At 35.7% G+C, this 25,578-nt stretch overlaps 2 protein-coding genes across 2 annotated transcripts; both read right to left on the minus strand.

The window, feature by feature from the left end:
* Positions 1-11,364: 11,364 nt before the first annotated feature.
* Positions 11,365-13,989, minus strand: LOC130653769 (uncharacterized). Its single transcript, XM_057456285.1, has 2 exons — positions 12,035-13,989; positions 11,365-11,953 (listed from the first exon to the last, which is right to left on the minus strand). The coding sequence occupies exons 1-2, from the start codon at positions 13,987-13,989 to the stop codon at positions 11,365-11,367; spliced, it is 2,544 nt and encodes an 847-aa protein (XP_057312268.1).
* A 69-nt stretch (positions 13,990-14,058) lies between these two features.
* On the minus strand, positions 14,059-16,917 carry LOC130653770 (uncharacterized). The gene has a single exon (XM_057456286.1). The coding sequence runs from the start codon at positions 16,915-16,917 to the stop codon at positions 14,059-14,061; it is 2,859 nt and encodes a 952-aa protein (XP_057312269.1).
* Between the last annotated feature and the right edge of the window lie 8,661 nt (positions 16,918-25,578).

The following is a 25,578-nucleotide window of genomic DNA, read 5'->3' on the forward strand; positions in this document are numbered from 1 at the left end:
CACTTTTTACCCAGATACTTTTATAATATCGTATGTTCTTTCGACCTGACATTGTTAGTATTTTATTTTAAAACGAGTCTAAAGAAGAAAAAAGTTGCTTAACAATAATCCTCTTGTACTGCTTTAAAGTTAAAATGCGTACAATAAAAACGGTGAAAACAATTCTCAAAGTTTTGAATTTTTTATTTCCTAATATATTGTCTAATTATTACAAGCTCGTGAGCTTGTATTAAAACGCAAATGTGTCCTACAAGAATGGAAATTTTTGCCTCTCTGAGCACCGACACGGGAGTCGTCGTGTGTTCGAATCTCATCTTGGTAACTATTTTTACTTTTTTTTTCTTTTTTAAAAAGATAAGACAAGTGTTCAAAACACTTGTTTAACTAACTAGTAAATAAAGGTGTTTCCACCAAACTTTTTAAAAGTGAATGTAGGCAGAATTAACTGAATTTCGCAAATTTTGGGGTTTGTGGGTTTGTGGTCTTTCTTCTTCCTGTCAGTCGGTTCACCCAAGACGGACCCATCGAAAATTAAAAGTTCGAGGAATTTTCCGTTCAGGAAGGTCTCACAAATCAATTTTGAAAAATAAGTGTGTAACAAATATTATTGCGTATCTGAATAGTAAAATATGTCGTGTCTAACTTCGTAACAAAAATCCCAATTTGATAGACAGCTTTTTGTAAACTTTATTCGCGAGGTTGTTTGCGTATATCATACGTCTTGTTACAGGTTAAAGCGTTACATAAAAAAGTGAGGAAACATTACAAATGAAAAAGTTAACAAAACAAAGAAGCAAATCTGGACTTTAATATCATCTCTTTTAGGATTCGTTTAAAATTGAGATAATTATTCAGAGGTATATACTAACGCATATCTCACTTCTGAGTTCAAAATTATTGTTAACCCTTGGTGTGGATTATCTCTGCAGTGCCAAATAAGTAAAGATATCAAAAAAAAAGAAAATTGTCAAGGTTAAATATTACATTAATCATTTAAACACTCTTGCAGTACTTTCTGTTGCCTAATTGTAATTAAGGGTATTCCCAAATCACACAGCCGCCTTTTTTTGGTCACATCGGACATTTTGCGCTCATTAATTTTCGTCCGAACTACGGTCCAGTGGAAACCTGTTTTGTGTTTCAAGTTGAAACGTTCCATGTCTTCTCTACCTATAAATAAAATGTTTGTTATCGTCATTGATTAAGAATGTATCTTTTCTTTCGTTTTACACGTGATCTTCTCCCCTTCGTTTTTCATTATCACTAAGTTTTAAAATAGTGCTAGACCTGTTCTGTTAAGACTATAAAATGACGGGCATAGCTTTTCCCTCGTTGTTTTTTTATATAGATCCACCAAAAGTCTTCATAAAAGTCTCATTGAACTGGTCCCATTTCGCACTTTTACTTTTTCTAAAAGAAAGATGGACACACCAGATAATTTAGTCATCTTGTACAAGCAAATGTGAATTTGAAGCTCTTCAACGATTTGTCATTTTTCTATTTGTGAGGAATTAAGTAGTGATAACTCACTTTTAGTTGCACTTGAGGAGCCACAATCACTTCTATATTCCTCAGCTATGTCTTCGTTGTCACTGCTGATATTATCCCCTGGAATGCTTGCTAGAATTAAAGTGAAATTTTAAACAACTATGACATGTAGAGCAACTTAACAGCGTCCGTTAATGGTCAATTGAATGATTGGGCATATGATCTTATATTAACTTTATTTACTGTTAAAGAAAGAACTTCATGATCCATAATTAAAATTAGGCAATAAATATTCCCAACTTTCTTTAAAATACTTTTAACAAAATGTTGTGTGCAAAACAAGTAAATTTGCAGTTAGACTTTAACTAAAACTTTACAAATTGTGAAAACAAGATGATTTACCAGATGATTATAAAGGTGTTGGATTTTTTATTCTAATTATTTTTTTGGTTCTTGGCCACGTTGGCCACAAAAAAATTCTTACCTCGCAAATTAAGATTTCGGATGTATATCAGAAATCTTATTAAAACAAGCGGTTTTTTCTTCTCCGCCCGATAATTGCAAAAAATGACGTACGTCGTAAGCGATCTGTCGTAGTTATCATGGTGGATAATTGCGTATGATAGGAAGAATGTTTTAAAAACTCAAGCTGCATATTCAAGAATGTATATAATTTTTATTCGAAAATTCAAATCTCGCGTTGGTCCCGTATTATTATTATTTCGTTCTCGCAATCAATCAATAAATCAATAAACCTATCAATCTTGCCGTGTTATTTTTTCCGACCTAAAGGTGAAAGAAATATTCTTGAATTTAAGATTTGGTTAATATACTATTAAAATTTCTTTTCATTGGTATTCAACATTAGATTCTCTATTATTTCGACTTCAGCGACTTACTTATACCCCTATCTTTTTCTAGGGGTCTGTATAGTTTCGTAAGGGTCGTGGGGCTAGATCTTTGCTTTCTTGTCAGTTTCGCCCCAAACTGACCATTAAAATGAAATTATTGCGTTGTGTTGAGAACTGAATGCAAACAATTATTGAAATACATACTAATTGAAATAAACATACCAATTAAAACTGTATATTGTGTGCAAACACATTGACGGTATCAGATACCAAACATTTATATAGTTGTTTCAAACTTTAGCTAGCTATAATAGAACTACACAGGTGCGGATATGTTGATAACTATAAAACTAGTTCTTCAAATTGTTCCATCATATCATAGTGAATATTTCTGTGAAATATAGTTTAGTTGATTTAGTCACAGTTCATTATTGAACACTTTAGAGGCTTATCATGCAGCTATCGGAACCTTTTACTGCAATGCGCACAGTATTCAAAATGTGTTCAATGATGCAAGGGACGATTATGAGATACTTCAGTTGTTGAGTAGTTTGCTTTCGTTAAACACTTTTTTTGAAACTTTCATTGCAGTTTTTCTGACATTCATTATATAGTTCAACCTTAATATGGCCGTTACTTTGTGACAGTGATAACGAGAGTAATCCAACATACAACTTCATCAAGTCTGTTCAAGGAAGTTTCAACCAGGCCAATATAAAATATGAACAGTGCTGGAACTCAATGTGTAGCAAATGCATTATGGTCAACTATTTTTAAGGTCTCTTTATGGACCATTTGGGATTTGGACTACATATTAAATAATGGTGATGATAAATGATAATGATAAATCGTTGTTACCAGTGCTATTGCATTTGATGAACTACCTAACTCGGCGAACTAACATTCTCTCAAAACAAGTTTTTGAAATTCACAAAAGGCCAAGAGGGAATAATGTTCACGACGGATGGTTTTACCACATTAATTCTATGTAATAAATCACACTTTCTTTGGTTCTCATAGCCAATATGGTGAAGGTTCTTTCACAGCAAATGGTAACTCACTGTTACTGAAATTTATTCATGTCAGCAGAATAAAGTTTCCCTTTACTACCAAATACAACCTGTAAAAGTTGAATTGACTGAATTGCAGTCAGCAAAGATCTCTACATCTATCCATGCAAAAAAAGGCGAGAAAAATATGTAGTGTAGTAAAATGTGTTTATTTTTCAGATCATGATGCCGTAAAGATAAGACTTACATGCAAGTGAGGATAAAATGAAGATAGCATAAAAGATGAATGAGAAATGAGAAGACTTCGAACAAACATTGAAAATGACATGAATCTTTATTAGTGAACTTTGATGAAATTCAATAGACACGATTCGATTAATATTTTATACTAAGTCACAGTAACAGCAGTGTGTGGGGAAGAGGGGGGAGGTTTTTTTTCTACATAGTTTCCTACTAGTCAAACTTGTGTTATATAAGCATAGGGTTGTCTTTCAAGGTAGTAAGTCGATCTCACAAGTTTGGCTATGTAGTATGCTATATAAATGTATATGCGTTGATAGGAACTTTCAGATTTTTCTTGAAATTTATGATTTATGTAGTATGTATTGGGTTTATAAAATATTCATGATTTACAATGAAAATAGGATTAGCATTTGTGTAATATATGTCAATAGCACATATCTTAATTTATAATGTACAATTTCGTTTGATTGACAATCAAGGAACATTTTCATTGTGACTTGTTATTTTGGTTTATGTGAACGTTTTTGAGAAACACCTTTATCGTAACTTGCTATTTGTATTAAAAACTGACATTGCTCACAAAATCGCCCTGATTTGTAATTTTTGTTTCATACTAACTTTTCTAGGAAAAAAGTAATGTCTTGTAGAGTTGATATCCAAGTTTTCATTGTGTCATGTGCTTCAAGCCCTGTGGGTCTCGCTATGTGGTGTAGTTAAAATGCCATGAATAAACATCATATAGTAATAATTAGAAATATATTATAATTGATTTATGGGATTTATCCTCCCCATGCCAATCCCCTCTCAGCTCTACTAAAAAAGTGTGACCTTTTGTTCAGCCTGTATATGTTTTTGACGTTTGTAGTGTTTTTTTGTGGTTTCAGCAATTTCTTTATGTTTACTGTGTCGCGATTGTGTACGGAATTGATTGCACAATGTCAAATTTACAATGCTATTTTTTTAATTTTTTTAATTTGTATATTGCGCACATGAATTTTTGCATGCTACAGCTCTACTTACACTTCCTGCAGTTGTTTACGTTCTTTTTCATAAATAACTGTTCATGTGCTGCATCTGTCAATAACATTTTAGCACAATCGTCACTCTAGCATTTTTCAAAAGCATGTCGAGTATTATTTTACACAAGCTTCACTTTAAGTAGGCTAAGTGAACCTGGCCTAATCCATCACGCCTTCTACCAATAGGGCGTGTTTATGCAGTAAAAGCTGTTTTCTACTTCGGAAAGCTTACGACCGCTTTTCGTTTTCCACATAATTAAAAAACGGCGCGAAAATTTATATGTAAACAAAATAAGTGTTTTGAACCTTCAACACGGAATATTTGTGGCAAATAAACAGCATGCAAGATCTTAAGACATTTGTTGCAGAATAAACAATAATTTGTTACTAGACGGCATAATAGGAGGATAAATAAATACAAGAAGTCGTTTGGCTTCGCAGAATTTACTTGGAATCGCAAATTTTTTTAGTTGTTGTCGTAATTAGGAAAAGAACAACGAGGCTGTGTTGTTGCCGAAAGTGCTGAAATTTTTTTTTTGGAAATCCAGCGATTTTTAAAGGAGAGGCAACCAAAAAACTATTTTGTGGCATCCAGAAAATAAATTTTAAGTGAGAGAAAAAAATTTATACATTTCTAAATCCTAAAATCTACTAAAAACTACTATAATAACAAATAAATAAATTTCATAACTAAGAATCTGTATATCTTCCTAACAACATTTTTACAAAGTCTTCATGGCTGTACAGGATGAAAAAGTAGGTTTTGGATGTACTTACCAGTAAACATCAAAAATAAGATCTTTCACTTAAGATAACCAAGGATATTTTACGTACTATAATAATAACAGCATCTTATATTATAACCTTCGTTTAAACTCTCTGAACTTAAGAAATATCTATCATGAAAAACAACAATATTTTTCCATGTTTTGGATCCCTTTTCCACAAAATACTACGAGCTTCGAACGATGAAGTTTATTATGATAATATGGTGCTAAATTTGAATAAATATACTGACCGGAAACATTCAAAAACATATTCTTTCAGAAAGATTTTGCCAGGATGACTTAGAAAACTATTTTGGTAGACAACGTGCAATTGGATCTCGTCGTGACAATCCTTCTGTAAGAGATGTTGGGTATAATGATAAAATCATCAAAGCTCAATTTTCCGTAAGACCTATTACTGGGAATGTTCAGGGAACAAACAGTAAATTTAACATCATTGATGACACTCCATTACCGAAAAGAAAGAAGACTCATTAAACCCAAAAGTTCCGGACATGAACTTAAGTGTCACAACGGCTATTTTATAGCCACAAATTTAAAGATTGGCTTTTGTTGATGATTCACTCCAGAAATGCTAATTTCACTTTTATTATGGAATTAGGCAGATTAAACCATAATACTACTCAAAGGTAAGTTTGTTTGTTTTTACAATTCTTTTTTCTACAAAGTTTAGTGTTGGTGGAATTTAATAATATTTACTATTTGAAGCTGCAAAAAATTACTATATACTGACTTTTGGATCCACAGTATAACAAACACTATTAAAGTTTGACAAAATAGAACAGTTTTTCAAAGTATCTTCAACAAGATCATGACATTTCAAAGTTGTGCTGAAATGTGAAGTTTTCGATCGAAGTTTTTTTCCTATTCTCGAAAATCATCTTGATTTTGTTTATTCACTCTCCACAATCCACCTCTGTCCCGTATATTGATCAATGTCTGCGAATTGTCACAGTCAACTTTGCACGCCTGTAAAATTAAAATAGCCTGCTTGTTGTAATCAGTACACTTCTTTGAGAAACAGAATTTTGTGTGAAGCTTATGTACAATAAATCCAGCTATATATTGCAAACTTTTCAGCTCATCTTCAGTAATCGCCAAAATCTTATCAGGAAGAGACGCCATAACTTTATCGGTTTCTGAGAGATGAATTAAAATGTGATTAGCAACTTCAGTTAATAAAATGCTGCTTAAAGTCACATCTTCAAACTTTAAGGGTAGAAGATTATCCCCTAGTAAGCCATAAAAATGAGAATAAAAATCCTCAGCATCACCATGAAAACTTTCAATCATGGGCTTTATTTTGTTCCAAAGTTCATCGGCTTCATCAGTTGAAAATTTAAATTTATCCTCTGAAAACATACATCTTGCTGATTCAGGTAAACATCACCAAAACATATCTCAGCACTTTTTCTCACTATTAATTTTAATGTTAATGGATGTAGCTTCTTTAGAATTTTTTCTTCTTTTGACAATTTTGGCACGGACAGAAAAGGGCTAGCATCTGGCATTTCTGACAAGGCATGCTTAACATCACAATGTCTGGTTAGACCACGTTGTGCAAACTTTATCGCAATTTTGGCAACGGTAAACCTCATCTGTCTTGCAGCTTTCAACTTCTGTTACAACAGCATCTAATTCTGTGTTAAAATAAACATTATCTTCCAAAAAACCACCATCAATTAACTCAAATAGATCATCAAGATCATCTCCAGCCAAGTAATCCTTCATCTATCTCTATCTATAGGTTGCGCAAACAATGTCGTGGTCGTTGCCTCTAGACTATCTTTTTTTCTTATGACTATGCTGAGAATAATCTCACACTATATGACATATTAAAATGCCATACTTATTATCTCTGCTGATGGCGGAAATCTTCAAGCCATCTTGTTTCTGCAATGACATTCATCGTATTCTTTTCGTACATATAACTTTTTCGGTGTAGTTTGATCCTAAAAATATAAGAAAATTTTTTTCGTCATTTTTTAGAAAAATGTAAGCTATAGGCAAGAAGTAATTATTTATATACTTCACCTTGTTATTTTCTTTCTTCATTCTGCATTAAATTTTTGGGATTGCCAATTTAAAAATAAGCACTCACTTACACCGAAGAGTACACAAAAGCTACTATTTCTCATTAAATTACTCTAATCTACTCTAAATAGATCTACTATCATCTACCTAATCACAACACCTACATTGGCAAAATATTTTTAGCTAGTGCTGAGCTTGCCACATAGTGTATATATATGACGTAAATATTTGCAAAACTACAGCAATATCAAACTATTATTTTTTCAGTAAATTTTCAGAATGAAACAACTGCCTCTCCTTTTCATTTTATTTTCCATCCAAGTTTCTTTTCCCATGTGCGCGCCAGACACTCAACCAGACTAGTCAGGGCGCTGAGTTCTGAAAAATAAACGAGTTCATGCAAATTCGCCAAATGATACATAAATACTTAGTATAACCGATTTTACTTACTGGCCTTCTTAATTCTACTTGCATATATTCCAAAAACAAAAAAATTAAACATGTATGAACGGTGTTTTTCTTCACCGCCATATTTTTATGAAATCGAATGTTGCAAGACATTCTTTTATTTCCGATCGAATTATTTAACGGGGGTCAATGTAAAATGAATTCATTAACAATACATTTTATTACCTGTTGTTATCAATTTTTAATATTTCATTCCTTTTTTAAAATATATAATGCTTTTGTAAAAGGAGATAGTTTGGAGTTTTGTTCTTTCGAAACTAAATATGTTACATTTGAACAAACAACACAAACCCCGTGTTCTTATTCGTGAGCTAAATGTGGTAACGCGGGAGTTTCAACAGCAGAAGGAGGGATAAAAAACAGGTTGCAATGAATGTGCGAAAGAAAATTTATCGAAAGTGAGCTCAAAGAAACCGGTGAAACTCGTTCTTTCTCCAGCCAAAAAAAGTAAGCAAGAAGTGAAATGTATTATACACAACAACAATTACGAGAAAGAAACAAAGTTAAGAGCTTTCACAGAATAATCAGCCGAAAAAGTGGAAATAGCAAGGTAAGTTCGATTATATTGTTTTATTTTTTAATTTATAGTTTTTATGACTTTTTTCTAACAGCGCTATACTTCCATTTTTCATAGTGAAATTCGAAACGATTAAAATGTCACTGATTTAGTGAGCGGCGATCTTTCCGAATTTAGTCAAATGAAATTTCCTTCATGATCGAATGAAAAAACAACGTCTCAAAACGTTTAAGGACGTTGCAGTAAGGTGTAAGGTAAAAGAGAAGAACATTACGATCGCTGCAGAACAAAGTGTGTTTGCAAAGTTGACAAAACCGCAATAATATTTCGATGAAGGAAGTCTTGAGTTACCCTGTGAGTCCAATCCCTTGGGCTCTTGCTCTTCCAGATGAGAGACTTGTGAAAACAGTCAAGTCTAAGTTGTTGGCGAGGATAGAAGACGGTATTGATCCAGAAGAATCCTTACCCACGAATTGTTGTACGATTTTTGATGGAATGGTGTTGCTGCAGCAATTGGATGGTATTCCACTCCTCACATTCGGGGATATATCAGAGTTTCTTTTAAAGAGAATCTTGCGGTGTAAGGCTCAAATCATCTACTTCGTTACTGACCAGTACTTCCAGAATTCTGTAAAAGCCTATGAGAGAAGCGGACGTACCGCGGATGGAACACTCCGAGTATGCATCGAACGAAGAGATCAAAAGAAACCATCCCAGCTGAAGAAGTACATGCGCAACGACGAAAAAAAAAAAAGAAATCACTCAGTTTTTATTAAACGACTGGTCCAATGAAATTCGATTTGTACGTCTACTGTTTGTCAAAATTTTTCAAAATATATGTCGTCAACGGTCGTGTATGTTGTGAAAAAGAATGGTCCTCAGAAAACCACCAAGAAGAGGCAGATGCCAAGGTATTTCTCTGTTGCAACCACGCAAGCGTGACTGGCGTTGATAATGCATGCATCGTAACTGTGGACAGTGACATTGTCATATATGCTGTACACTTTGAAAATAAAATTGGAATCAACATTTATCTACAGATCGGTTTGGGTGGACGGAAACGAATCTTAAGTGTGACCAAAATTCGAGATGCTGTTGGTCCCGCAATTGCAGAGGCTCTTCCGGCTTTCCATGCTTCTGCAGGTAATGACTTAACAAGTGCATTTCACGTCATAGGGGAAGCCATACACGGCATAGGGGAAGCCATACACCTTATTGAAAGCTAACGAAATATTCAAAATGTGTTCCAAGCTAGGTATATCTGCGACATTTGATGTTGAACTCTTTCCGCACATTGAGCAATATGTGTGCAAGTTATGTGGAGTCAGTGCAACTAACACAGATGAAGCACGCTACAAAAAGTTCTGTTCGTGTAAACCTACATCTGAGCTGCAACAGCTTCCTCCAACTCGAGATGCACTACTAAATCATTGTATAAGAGTTTCATATATCAAAGCGATAGTTCGAAATTCTTTGGTTGCAAATCCAAACCTACCAAGCCCAAATGGACATAGATGGAATTTCAACGGTGGGAAACTAGAGATCATTTGGCTATTAAGACGACCTGCACCAGATGCTCTATTGGGAAAGGTTTCCTTCTCTTGCTGTAAGTCATCATCTATCGCCAAAGAGACTTGTGTTTGCAGCTCATACGATTTGCCTTGCACAGATTTATGCTCCTGTAACTGTGTTGATCAAGGATCAGACAACGACGAGATAATTCTGGAAAATGATGTTGAAGTCGATAGTTCTGATGACGAAAGTGAGAATGACACAGAAGATGAAGAAACCTTATTTCCAGATTAACATTAATATTCTTGTTTTTTAGGTATATGTTAGAAAACAAATTAGTTAGCTTATTTCGTGTCAAAATTTTCGGTATTTTCTCATACAAAGGTTTGGTGAAAAGATTCATGCGCATTAATATCATAATTACGGAGCCGAAAGTAACTTCGGAGTTATTGAGTCCCATTTTGTTTTACATTTTGACAACAAATGCTCACGGCAATATGTTTTCTGTGGGGTTTTATAATTGTGGCTGTTAGCTTTTTATGCTGTGACGTTATTTTTAAAAATATGACAAGCAAGAAAATTCAAGAAGGCCAGTAAACATTTTAAATGCTATTATATATACGATTGTGCTGTATGAATATCAGAAGTTCTCCTAAATTTCCAAAAGAAATTAACTCAGCGCCCCAACTATAATGGTGGCGACCATTAATGTAATTATTGTTTTTGGGAAATTAAGTTTGGACATATATATATAAAAATATTTAAAAAGATAAAAAAAATTTAGGGCTTCATTATTTTCTTTACACATCTAACACTATGTTTTTGCATTGTGTTTCACGAGCTTACAATAATGTGGTATAGCTAAGTTACGACACCTAAAAACTACTTTTAAATGACCCTTTAGGAATGTGAAACCACAAAACAGACCGTAATCAAATTTCGTATTTTTCGTAACTTTTGTGTTCAGTATGGTAGATTAGTATGCGTGTGAGTTATTGTGGCAGGGGTTATTTTTAAAATTTCGAGTTTTTGGAACAAAATAAATAAATAACTTTGGGAAGAGTTCATTTATTATTTTTTGCAATAGTAAACATACTAGACTTATCCATAAATTTATAAGAAGAATGGCACTTGTGGCATACTATTCAGTAAATAAACTAATGGACAAATTTTTCTCCTCTAAAAGGAATTGTGAAAGCAAAAGTGTTTTATCCACAATTATAATCAGAGGACTGTATAATAAGAATACGAGGTTTCGGGGGTATCAACCAAAGAGAACAACCTCGTTCAACAAGAAGTAAAATCTAATTAAGCTCTTCAAAAATATAAACAGAAAAATATATACAAAAGTGAGCGCACGTGTAAAGGTCACGTGTTCAAGTCACATGGTCAATTCAACATTCCCCCAGTTGACGGAGGTCAAAACTTGTCATCTCAAATGTTTTCAATCTCAAGATCCTTTTCATCAACAAATGTTATCTTTGATTCAGCTAACTGATCGTTTTGTGTAACTGATTGTTCATCAATAAATTGTATTGCTGGTTCTGTTGATTCATCGTTTGGAATAATACACTGTTCAAACGGTATCAATTTATTGATCGGTCGCCGTAAATTTGATCGTCTGTCTTGATCAGTTTTGCATTGTACTATCGCTGCACGTTTTTTTCCATCTTTTCCCTTCAACGTTTCTTTTATTCGACCAATTCGCCATTGTGATCGTGGCATTCTATCATCAGCAACAACAACTACGTCGTCAACGTTTGGAATTAAACATTTATTGAAACGACTATTCTTCAATTTGTGGAATTCTCGTAATTCTGTGACGTATTCGTCACGCCATCTATTCCAAAAGTGTGTCAGTAATCGGTTTACGTTTTCTTTCCGTTTGACACTCATATCAGCCGAGAGATCTTCAGGTATTAAGTTGTTCTCATCTGCTTTCGTGTTTAATTTTCTTCCATACATAAGATGATTAGGTGTTAATGGTTCTTCATTAAGTTCTTCATATATGTACGTTAATGGTCTGTTATTTAGTATAAATTCAATTTCAGTTAGTATCGTTAAAAGTTCGTTATACTTCAGGCGACTATTGCCCAGAACTTACTTCAGTGGTCTTTTGACTGATTTGACCAAACGTTCGAAGAATCCGCCTTGCCAAGGGGCAGACTCAATATTAAATTTCCAATTAATATTTTTACTAGCAGCAAAGTTTTGTACGTCTTCGCTAATAAAACATTTACCATTGTCAGATAAAATGAAGTTCGGTGCTCCTTTTCGAGCAATAAATCGTTTCAGAACTTCTATACATTCAGGTCCAGAAGAATTCGAAGCTAAGTCTAAATGAATAGCTCTAGTACTCGCACACGTTATAAGAACTATCCAAGCTTTATACATATCTGGTTCTTCGTTAAAAACATTTTTTACAAATAAAGGACCAGCATAGTCGATGCCAACTACTTCAAATGACATGTTATCTTGTAATCTACTCTTCGGTAATGATGGAGGATCTGGGTAAGGATATGGTTTGTTCTCGTACCTTCGGCACTTTTGACATGTACGAATAAAATTTCTAACAACATTTCTACCAGATGGAATCCAAAATTCTCTTCTAAGTTCTGTGAGTGTTATTTTTGTGCCATAATGCTTCACAGATTCATGCACATGTCGAATGATTAATTTTGTTAGATAAGAGTCTGGTACTAACAGAATAGGATACCTGGAGTTATATGGTACAGGAGCATTTCCTAACCGACCCCTGCACCTCAGCAAAAAATCTGTGTCTTCAAATAAATCCAGGTTCTTTTCCCAATGTTTAAATTTCTTGTGTCTTTTCACATCTTCTTGAGCATCTTTGATGATTACCAATCTTGCATGACCAATTTCTTCGGCTGATAGCCTCTTATAATTAAAATTTTTTCTATCTTCTTTCTTCTTTTTTACATTACTTATAAATCTCATCACATAAGCTGTGACGTGTACTAATTTATCAAAACTACTGTATTTTTTTATATCAATTATGTTACGAATACCCGGTATAATTGGGAAATTCGTGTTTACACTATCCGAGACATTTTCATTGGCAGTAGAAACATCACATACAGTATCATACACTTCATCAGACACAGGAGTAGTAGAAGACATAACATTATCACAAACATTCTCAGACACAGTATCAGTAGAAATAATAGATAGATTTTCAGACACAGTAATATTTTTTAGTTCATTATTTAATGTTTGAACTTTTTCTTCTTTTCTAACTTCTTCTTTTGTCATGTCATCACTAATAAACTTATCACCAGGTTTAAGGTGTGGCCAGTGGGTTTCATGTAAAGTTAGAAACGTGGGTCCACTGAACCACAAAGAATTCAATTCAGAGGGGGAGCAACCCCTAGATACTATATCTGCAGGGTTGTCTTTCAATGGTACTAAACACCATTTGCCAGATGCAGTCAGTTTTCTAATTTCCTCTAAGCGGTTTTGAACAAAGGTTTTATAATCTTTGTTATCGTTTTTAATCCATGAATATGCAATAGTTGAATCAGTCCAATAGAAAATATTGTCAATATTATACACATTCAATAATTCCTTTTTTAAAACGTCCATTAATCTAGCTAGCACCAAAGTGCCTAAAAGTTCAATTCGTGGTATAGTGGTATTTGTTAATGGTTTAATTCTTGATTTTGAACTCAAAAGTGCAGTTTTAACTTTACCAGACTTGTAAGTAAATCGAATGTATACACAACATCCATAAGCAATTTTAGAGCCATCAGAAAATCCATGTAATTCAATGTTTTCAAATTGATCATTTTCATCTTTATAAGCATAAAGTCTGTCAATATTTAAAGTTTCAGTGTCAAAGCTAGTACAAATTTCATTCCATCTTTGTAAAAATTCACCTTCTAAAGGTTGATCCCAGTCAAATTTTGCAACACACAAATCTTGGAACAATACTTTAATTGTCACAACAATAGGGTTAATTATCCCTAGTGGATCATAGATACTAGCTAAAAAATGCATGATATTTCGCTTCGTAGTAGGCAATTTTATGTTCTTCAGCATGTCAGAAAAATTGAAATTAATTTCGTCAGAGAGTTTGTTCCATTCAAGTCCCAAAACTTTAATAGTGGGTTAAAATTTGATTTCAGTTTCATCCTGAGTACTATTGACGATGTTCTCAAGCATTTTGGAGTTAGAGTTAAACTTTCTCAAATTAAACCCTCCTTCACTGAGCCTCTCCTGACACTTCGTGTAAAAACACAAAGCATCAGAATCATTAACGCCACCCGCAGTCAAATCATCAACATGCAGAGATTCAAGTAACTTCTGCACAAATTGCGGATCACATTCAACATAACCGTGTAAATGAAAAATCAAAGTTGCAGACAGAAGAAATGGAGAACAAGTGGCTCCAAAGACTACTCGGCAGAATCTATAATCAGCTAGCGCGTTATTTTCAAACTTTTGATCATCAAAATTATTCACATCGTCGTACCAGATAAATCGGAGTAAATTACGATCTTCAGGTGATACCGATATTTGATGGAAGGCTTTTTCAATGTCACCAGTTATTGCGATATTATACGCTCTAAATCGTAACAACACTCCAAACAATGAAGTGTTCAGTGACGGACCGGTATATAAACATTCATTTAGCGATCGACTATCTTTATGCTTTGCGCTAGCATCGAAAACTATACGTACTTTCGTTGCATTTCTGTTAGGTTTAATAACAGCTCTGTGGGGGAGATAATGGGTTTCCCCAACACCAGGGCTTTCTGTCGTCTTTTCAATGATACCGCTGTCCAATTGTTCTTTAAATATATCGTCGTATGTTTTCAATAATTCGGTATTGTTTTTTAATTTATTAAACTGTGATCGGAGGCGGTCTTTAGCTAGTGAATAGTTATCCTCAATGAACATTTTATCACCTTTCACTGGTAGCCTCACTTCGTAATGATGATCTTTAAATTTTATTTCATCCGTGAATTTGTCGTAAATACTAGGTTCTTCGGAGGAAATCCCTAAACTTTCCAAGTTGAAAAATTTATTCACGTTTTCATTCAGAATCTCATAATCTGATTGAGTTTCTTTCATAATTAATAACGAATGAGTACAAGCCATATTTGCTGTAACAGGAGTGGTAGAGACAGTAGAAACTGGACCACTTAAGATAAATCCAAGTTTTGATCCCATGGCAACAGGACCTCCGCTAGAACTTCGTAAAACAGTTTTCGTGAAAAAATTCCAGTAATAATCGGCTCCAATTAATATGTCGACGTGTAGATCGTCGCTAAAATTCTGATCAGCTAATTGTAAGCCTTGCAAATGTTCATAATTTTCAACAGCAAAATTGATAGTTTGTCCGGAAACAGGTTTGCAAATATCATTCACAAACGTAGAAACATTAATGCTCTCATTCGATATTGTGCTTTTAATTTCAAATTTGACAAGATCAAGTTTTTTCGTAGAGTGTTCACCTCCAAAGACTTTAATACTCAGTTCTTTTTTTGAAACAGTTTTTAAATTCAACCTTTTTCTCGCTGGCGGTGTGATGTACGACAATTGCGAACCGCTGTCAAATAAAATGCGTAATTTCGCAGAAAAATTTCCATCGCATGATGTAACTGTAGCCATAGCAGTTTGCAGCAAAACATTATTTTGATCAGAAGCTATGTTTATATTAGCAGGTGTAACGTTCGAGGAAGAATCTTCACTTTCTGCATCTTTATTTTCGGTTTCATTTTTCTTAGGACTACGACTAGGAGGAGGATTTGGATTATGTTTCTTTTCGCATAAGGCTATGTGATGTTTTCCTTTGCAGTGAAAACAACGAAAACTTGCTTTGCATTCACGACTCATGTGTCCTTTTCTTAAACATAAAAAACAGCGTCCATTTTTCAAAACAATTTCTTTCCTGGTTTCTAATTTTGTTACAGTTCTGCATTCATGTAATTTATGCTCACCAGAACAAAAGGAACAGAATAACTTTCGGGTACCAGTTCGCGCAGCTTGTGCATTCAAAGAACTTCCACTGCTGGGGAACTCCCGCTGCTCATCTTCTTCTAATTTTATATTCGAAAGTTTTTCACGTGCCATAATTTCTTTTCTTAAAAATTTTAACACAGCTTCAGCGTCCCAAATATCTTCATCAAATTTTCTACTTATCATTAATTTGATATCATTCGGTAATTTTGACAAAACAACAGGAATAAGCATAGGTCCATAGTTTTCTGCTTTAAAACCCAGGGCTTTCAAACTTCTCACTTGAGATTCGATTAGGTCGTAAAGTTTTCGCATAGATTTAATATCTCTCGAACTTTTTACATTTTCAAGAGTCAAAAGTTTGTTCATATGAGCTGACACAGTAATTTGTGGATCACCAAATCGTTCTTTTAAAAGATCTCGCGCAATTTCATAGTTTTCGTTACATAACGATAAACCGCTGATTGTTTGTTCTGCCGAGCCCGACAAAAGATTTGTCAAATACGTCAATTTTTCGACAGAAGAAAGAGATTCATTCTTATGTATCGCACACTCAAAAGATTCGTCAAAGGACTTCCATTGCAAAGGATCACCGTTAAACTTTTTCAGCTCAAGTTTCGGAAGTTTAATTCGATCCCTCACGCTGGAGTTTCCAGACCCATCAGAAGAAGTAACAGAAACATTACCTTCAATTTCAAACACATGCTTGTCAAGAAACTTTTTCAATGTTGTTAACTCTTTCGCAGCATACTGCTCAAATTCCAAGTGTGACATCATTTCATTAGCTAAATTCTCTGGCTCAATTAAGTCATTAACTTCATTTTGAATAGTTGTTACGTTCAATAATTTAGCTTCCAGTAAATCATAACTGGATAAGAGTACCGCACCATGATCTTTCAAAGCAAACCTTTCATAAATAGGTTTCACAGTTTCATTAACAATTTTCTTAAAAACACCAACATAAGCACCACGACTTCTTCTCTTTTTACTGATATCTTCAGTCATGTTTGTATATAATTTCAAAAGTAACTAAATTGTAAGTGTTGTAAATTCAAAAAATGTTCTAATGTTTATGTGTATAATTTCAAAAGTTCTATGTGAGTAAATATTCAGCAACTGTCGATTAAATAAACCAACGATCAATAATTATATCCAACAATAAATCCGGCTCGGTGAACCAATGTTTTATCCACAATTATAATCAGAGGACTGTATAATAAGAATACGAGGTTTCGGGGGTATCAACCAAAGAGAACAACCTCGTTCAACAAGAAGTAAAATCTAATTAAGCTCTTCAAAAATATAAACAGAAAAATATATACAAAAGTGAGCGCACGTGTAAAGGTCACGTGTTCAAGTCGCATGGTCAATTCAACAAAAAGAAAATTTTGTCAGAGGAACATTGGATTGTAAACCTTAAAATACTTTCAGCGAAAACCAGTCGATTTATTAATTTTTTTTTAAGTTACAGTTAAAAGTTCTTGTAATATTAGCCTGGTGTTTCTTATGATCATTTTTCTTATTATAAAAACACGCTTTTTTGTTTGCAATAAGTCAGACAAACTGATATTTATTAGAATGAAACTAGGCCTTGTGTGTGCACTCCTATGGATAAAAACGATTGTTGTAACTTGTAAAATTTCTGTGTGTTTATGCCTGTAACATGGATGATGTTTTGAAACAGTTTTTGTCATTTTCTTATGGGTTCTTATGGTTTTTTTTGGTTTTTTAGGTCATCTAGCTACACCTCGGAAGGCTGGAAGTTTAATTTATAGACAAGAATGTAATCTAACTACGTGCGAGACGTGATTAAACAAACAAATTAAACCCTATATGATGTTGTCATTATAATTTTGTAAATTTTTAGATTTAAGAGATTGGATTCAAAATCACGTTTGTTATTTACAAAATATGGAAGTTAATTTCAAATGTTTTGTATTGTTAGAATGCTTTCAGAAATGTTTAAAACTCGCGCAATTAAAATTTCCTGAAGATAGATTTTGTTTTATTATTTTATGCACCCGTTTTCGTCTGATTTGCTCTTGCGTTGTTTTAATACGTACACCACTTCCGAATTCAGTCCTACTTTGTTCTTACTTATGAAACTTTACGGTAGTTTAAAATGCAGTGTAAGAAAATTCAGATTCTGGTTTGTTCTTATTTTCTAACAAAATTCAAACTCAGGTTGTTAGTTGTAAAAACAGTTTTGTTTCTATTCATCTGAAAATATTTGGGTCTTGCCCTTATACAGTTGTTCTTACAAAAAAGCGCGTAGTCCTGTCACATTCCCTAAAAATTTCTAAAAAATATAAAAGAGAAGGTGATTTGAATTGCTTAATTAGTTCTTGCAGTTTTCCCGAATGTTAATGGCTCCTCGAAATTAAAGTCTAGTGTAGCAAAATTGTTTTTCGGCAAAATAAAAATTACGCTAAAAAATCAGTACGCCGTTTTCGCAAAACTAAGTGTCAAATGATCCTATTGTATTATCATTATTAGTTTTGTATCATCAGCAGGGAGAGGGAGGGTGCTAACAGCTTCGCCCATATCCCCGCGAACATTGCCGCCGCCTTGATGAATAAATTTTGCTTGCAACTTGCGAGAATGCTTCGCAACCTTCTTTACAATTATGTGCTGGGCAGGAAACAGGAGCCTAAGCAGAAATACACGCTGTGACATATTCGATATGGATGAAACAGAAACAGTCTTGTTGATTGATGCAGAAAACGCATTCAATCCTATTAATAGGAAAGTCTTGCTTCATAACATAGTTATTCTTTGTCCAATCATATCAACATACATCAGTAACTGTTACAGCTCTCCAGCGCGACTGTTCATAACTGCAGGAGGAGAAATAAAATCAACAGAAGGTACTACTCAAGGCGACCCGACTGCGATGGCTGCATATGCTCTTTCTACAACGCCATTACTTTCAACCTTATTGTTTAAGAGTGAAGAAAATAATTTTACAACGTAGGAAGTTGCTTTTGCAGATGATTTCACTGTGGCTGGAAAGGTTCATGAGATATAATCTATATGGGACTCCTTGAATCTCAATGGGCCAAAGTATGGGTACTAACCAAAGGCAGTCAAATCCGTATTAATTGTGAAAGCAGAATATACGGAGAAGGCTGCTGAGTATTTTGGTGATACGGATGTGAAAATAACAACAACAGGACAACGTCATCTTGGAGCAGTAATTGGAAGTGTTGCATACAAGAGAGAATATGTGTCAAACAAGGTAGAATCCTGGGCGAAACAATTCCGTCTTTTATCAAAAAATGCGGAAATAGATCCCCAGGCTGCATACTGTGGATTTATCAATGGATTCCGTAGTAAATTGACATATTGTATAAGAACTATACCGGATATTTGTGACTTGCTATATCCACTGGAAGGAATAATGCGTGATGAGTTTGTACCTGCATTAAATGGGGGCATTCTATGCTCCGATAATGAAAGATTGCTTATGTCATTACCACCACGTATGGGTGGTATGGGTCTCATAGTATTTCATGAGGAAGCAATTCATGAGTACGCAAATTCTAGAGAATTAACGGCGACAGTTAGAGACCTCGTCCTGCAATAGAATACGTCATATGTAACAACATCCACAAGGAGTACGAAGGGGAAATTCAGAGCCAAACGTGAAAGTCGCCAAAATGAATTACTTCAAAAACTAACTCTATCACTAGATGCAAGAATGAAACGTCTGAATTGTAGCAACATAGAAAAAGGATCGTCGAATTGGTTGACAGTTTTACCTTTGAAAGATCACGGCTTCGACCTGAATAAACAAAATTTTTGGGATGCTGTTAGAATAAGATATGGTTGGAATTTATCTAATGCCCCAACATTATGTGCATGCGGTGCTAAATTTGATTTTCAACATGCTATGAACTGTAAGAAAGGTGGATTTGTTATCATCCGTCACAACAATATTCGGGACATCACCACAAATATGCTTTCACAAGTTTGTAAAGATGTCGAATCGGAACCTATGTTGAAGCCTCTCACTGGTGAAAAGTTTGACAAACGATCAGTAAAAACGTCGCACGAAGCTCGTTTAGACGTAATTTTGGGGGATTGAGGATTTTGGGAAAAAGGACAAAATGCATTTTATGATATAAGGGTCTTTGATCCAAACGCACAGCGTTATTTTAACCAAAACCTAAAGCAATGTTATGTTAGGAACAAGGCTGAGAAGAAGAATCAATACAACGAAGGAGTATTGGAAGTTGAGAATGGATGCTTCACATCGTTGGTATTCTCGATTTATGGCGGAATGGAGTAGTAGTAGGGAGTGAATTTAAGTACACCGACCTCCTCCTACACCTTTATCCCCAAAAACCCCGCTTCCACCATTTCCATCACCACCCCATCCAAAAAAAACAAGTAAAAAAAAATCATATGCTAATATCAACAAAAATAATATTAAATACCAATAACCAACACATAATAATATTAAATGTAAGATGCATGATGTCATACACTAAATCATACAGAATATGAGTAAGGGAAATTCCCCAATTATTCAATCCTTGACCAAATCAAAAATTTTTCTGGTTGGAATAAAATGTACCTATAAAAAAGGAATGAATTTTTTCAAAAATGCAATCAATAAAATATATAATACCGTGTCGGCACCAGTAGCGGCAACTCGCGAAGCGCTCGATAAACAGCTAAAGAACGTGAAGGATACCGTTACATATTACTACAACAAGGCCAGGGATAAATTTTCAGGAACACCAACTCTCCACGATGAGGTTCAACGGATCACCATCAAAGATGAATACCAAGGAATTGAGGACCTCAAACACATGTTCGGGAAAGAATCTAAGCATGCCACCAATACTGATGTAATTGAGGATATCCATAATATTTTTGATGATGACGCGGAAATGATAAAAGACGGAAACCACATCAAAACATGGAGGTTCAACAAAAACCTTAACCAGCCATTGACAGATACCATTATGCGAAAAATCACACTACACGTAGACATGCGTGTGAAGGTGGTATACAGCTTTAGCTGGGATATTTACAGAGGCGGTGGAGATGTGGCCAATTACCACAGAACAAAGAGCTCAGGGTCACTCTCAAGTATGGCTGAAATCGAGGCTTTTATGGATGAATGCGAGATGAATCGCCGGGATCTAGAATATGCAGAATTTTGGGTCAAGGCTTATTTACCACCCGACAGAGCCGTCGACACCCCAGGAGCATATGAAGGCAAAACAGTATTCAAGCACGTACAAGTCAAGATAATCTCTACTAGAGAGCCCCTACTTGGATGTGGACCTTCGCCAGATTGGCTGCGGGCTAAGAGATGCATTTATAGTTTTAACAAGATAGATGAAATATCGGACAGCCTATGTTTCTGGAGATGCTTGGTCGTTCATTACCGCGAGGATCGAAAGCAACGTGAAAAACATATTACGCAAGAGGCCCTCAAATTAGCACGCGAGTACTACGAGAATACTACGAGAGGAAGAGGTACGTGCCACGAGGCTCGTGGATTTGGAGGGCATTACCAAAAATTTCAAAATTAACATAAATCCTTGAACCAAAAACAAACAAAGATAAGGCCTCATGGCGTCTCGTATATGGACAAGGTCAATACCAAAAAGACTTAGACACGATCAATATTGGTATGCTGCAGGGTCATTGTTTTTATATCAAGAAAATGGAGGTACTAACTCAGCATTGGGAATGCGAGGTTTGTACACAAAGATTCAACAGATCTGAAAATCTCACGCGACACAAACAAAATGAATGTGAAGGTATCAAGACCAAATCATTTGCAGAGGTGAAAAGGTCGAGCGTATGCCGAGCAGCTCCGAGCGGGTATTTTATCCCGATAAGGGTTTCAGTTACGCGGCATACCAATGGATTGAAGCTATGTCAGAGCAAACAGGAAGACATATACACCATGCGCTTTGTGGACATGGAGGAGAGCGTGTGATACGCGACGGTAGTAAGGCTGTATACAAGATCGACGGTTATGATCCTCAGACAAAAACAGTGTACGAATACCACGGTTGCAAATGGCATGGATGCCCATGTCAACCACAGCGAACAACACCGATAGGCTTAATTTCAACCTCACCAAATTTAAAGAGGATCACGATCGAAAACTAGGGTACAACCTGGTCACTGCACGGGAGTGTGAAAATCCTCCCAAGGTTAAGAGGGTATTCAAGAAAGAATTTCGAGCATATCCCTATTTTATTGTATTTGATTTCGAGGCTCTCCTGGCACCATTAAATCATCACCAAACGTTTGATCTAACATATATTTCAGAGCATATCCCTGTAAGTGTTGCAATTCACGATAGTCTGCAAGAACATCCAACATTCATCATGAATGAAGATTCAAAGGTGCTTGTGCAATAATTTGTTGAGCAACTAGAGCAGACACAAATGAGGATTGTCCAAGAAGTCAAAAAGACATATCCCAAGCCAGATGATTTCGATATGCTCCCGGAACAAACTCAAAATGCTTGGCACGAATGGGTAAACCAGGTTACAGTGATAGGCTTTAACAGTGGCAAGTACGATATCAACATGATAAAGCGGTATTTTGTCGAACGAATTGCGGATGATGATAATATCAAAGTAGCGAAAAAGGATAATGATTATATGTTTCTAACCACCTCGAGGTTTAAATTCATCGATATTAAAAATTTGCTTGCACCAGGCCTGAGTTATGAAAAATGGTGCAAATCGCTGGATTGCAATCTCAAAAAATTAGTGTTTCCATATGAATGGCTATCAAGCTACGAAAAATTGAACCATCGAGGCCCAGTCGACTATGAGGCGTTTTATAGCAAACTCAGTGGTAAAAACACCTTATCACCTGAAAATTACCAGACGTTCAGAGATGAGTTTTTTAAAAGGGGATGCGTCACGATGCTGGACTGGCTAGCCGAATACAATATAGCCGATGTAACACCGTTTATCGAGGCTGTGGACAAAACCCACAATACGTACTACGAGGATGGGATTGATATTTTGAAAGATGAAGTGAGCATTCCGGGTGTTTCGATGCGGTACATTCTGAACAAGTCTCTACGACTGAACCCGGATATACAGCTTTATGCCCCAGGGTATCCGTGAAAGCATAAATGCGAAGCTTATTGTACCAAAGCCCGATGCGAATATTGTAAACAGGTTCAAAACGCTTGTACAATATGTACAAAGAACGAGGCGTATGAACTCCTCCAAACTGGCATGGTAGGTGGCCAGCTATTGTATTTTGTAGGTACCATGAGAGTAATGTTACAGGTATCAGATCGCATATTTATAACGAACCGAAAAAATGTAGAACCATCCTAGGATATGACGCCAATATGCTCTACCCGAGCACCCTACTCCAAGATTTCCCTTGTGGTAAGGAGAAGCTGATCAAAATAGCAGATCCTGCTGGAGAACTGGATGTTCTAATGGAGAGCATTATAGACGGAGATTTTTTCGGGTTTGCCCAAGTTGATATTGAAGTGCCCACTGAGTTGTACGAAAAATTCAGCGAGATGTCACCGTTATTTGTAGTCAGGGAGATCGCTGACAACCAAATCCCTCACTACATGCACGATTATTTAAACAAGACAAGGCGAAAACGTATACCGGGTACTAGGAAAGTCCTAGGGGTGATAAGAGCCGAGAAGATCCTGCTTTGTACTGACCTGCTTAATTGGTACCTGGGGCATGGTTTAAAAATTACGGCTTGTTATCAAATACTCAAGTACTCACGTGGTAAACCGTTTGCTTGGTTCCCGGAGGAAATCGCGAATGCACGACGCCAAGCAGATAAAGACCCAGACAAGCGCATCGCTGGCCATACGGCCAAACTTAAAGGTAACGAGAGGCATATGAAGTAAGGCAGACTAAACAAGGCGTTTCCATAAATAGGGCGTACCAATGCGGGATATATGTATATCAATTGGCCAAGCTGCGGATGCTCGAATTTTACTATAATTTTCTCGACAAGTACGTAGATCGACAAAATTTCGAATACATATACATGGACACAGACTCAGCGTACTTTGCAATCTCTGGAGATAACCTACGTGATGTTGTTCGTCCCGAATTAATTGAGCAGTACGATAAGGATGTTAAAAACTGGCTTGTTACTGACAAACACTCGAGTCGAACCAGAGGGTTATTCAAGGAAGAATTCATCGGCTCGAGGATGATAGCGCTAACAGCCAAGTGTTATTTCGTCGAAGGTAAAGATGGCACTAAGTTCTCGTGTAAAGGAATGTCCAAAAGACAGAATAAGGTGACGTGGTCGAGGTATATAGGATCACTTAATGGAGAGCTGGATAATGCAAAAAATGTGGGCTTCCGGGTATATAACCAGGGGATGGTGACTTATGAACAAAACAAGCTAGGTCTATCGGCGTTTTACGATAAAAGGGTTGTGCATGAGGATGGTGTTCATACAAAGCCATTAGAATTATAAGTGACGACTCTTGTCCCAAAGTTTGTATATACTGATAGTATATACAACAAAAAATGGAGGAGACCAAGTGCTGTTCAAACTGTAGAAAACCTTGTTCTTTGGATAATTTTAAGATCCAACGGGATGGCGAATGGACCAAAAATGTTGTATAAAATGCCTCAACCGTATGAAGGCAGCAAAGGAACGAAACAAATGCCATCATGGAAAATATCAGGGTCTTTGTAAAGAATGTGATTTCCCTGCATATTTGCATCACCTTATTCTAAGTAGGATTCACCATGCTCTAAACAATGACACTGAGATAGCATCCACAGAGTACCTAGGGTGTGTCATCTGTACATTTATTGGGCATGTCGAAGCTCAATTTAGGCATGGGATGTGCTGGAGCAATAGAGGTCAGTGGCAGTTCGATCATAAAATACCAGTTAAATATCGAGAAAATAGCGTTGCCCCAAGCGAAGAATCACAGCTCGCGCGGTTACATTATACCAACATGCAACCCATGTGGAAAAATGAAAATCAGTCCAAATGCTATCGATTTATAACCGAGTAGTTTAGCGCGCTTTATTCAAGGGTGTTGTCTAGCGACACCTTTACACAAAGCTGCAAATAAATGATGGATATATTACTGCTTATAGCCGTGCTACTTCCATACGTATTAATCCTTGCTTGTTTCTTTAGATATCAGCGTCTAATAAACATGGCTCACGATTTATCGGAGATATTTGATGTTGTCGATACCCCAGCAGAGGCTGTTGAAAAATCGATAGACAAACGCCAGGCTTTGAAGGATGCTCGCAAATCCAAGCTTCATCTTTTGCCGAAAAAATATACGGATGCGTTCATCGATAAGGCATCACCTGAGGTTCTTGAGAAAATACACGCTGATTTCGTTGAAAAGGAACTCCAGGAAAAGGGGGAAACCACAGCGAGAGCCATCAGCACTCACGCCCTTGGGCTATATAGCAAAGCTATCGGTAACCTTATACCACTTTTTTTGAAGCCCTCCGTCATGACTTAAAAAACGATCCTAATATCAGGGAGAGCATGACTGATCTTGGTATATTGGTTTACACAGCCTTTGGTCGATTCCTCGCGCCTTTGCTCGTTGCGGCGCACACCATAAATCATACCCAGATGTCAAAGTCCAAAATGAATGAAAATAAGGTTGATATAGAACAAGAAAAAAATGGGGCATACTCTATC

This window comes from Hydractinia symbiolongicarpus, chromosome 8, assembly GCF_029227915.1.
Source record: "Hydractinia symbiolongicarpus strain clone_291-10 chromosome 8, HSymV2.1, whole genome shotgun sequence".
NCBI lineage: Eukaryota > Metazoa > Cnidaria > Hydrozoa > Anthoathecata > Hydractiniidae > Hydractinia > Hydractinia symbiolongicarpus.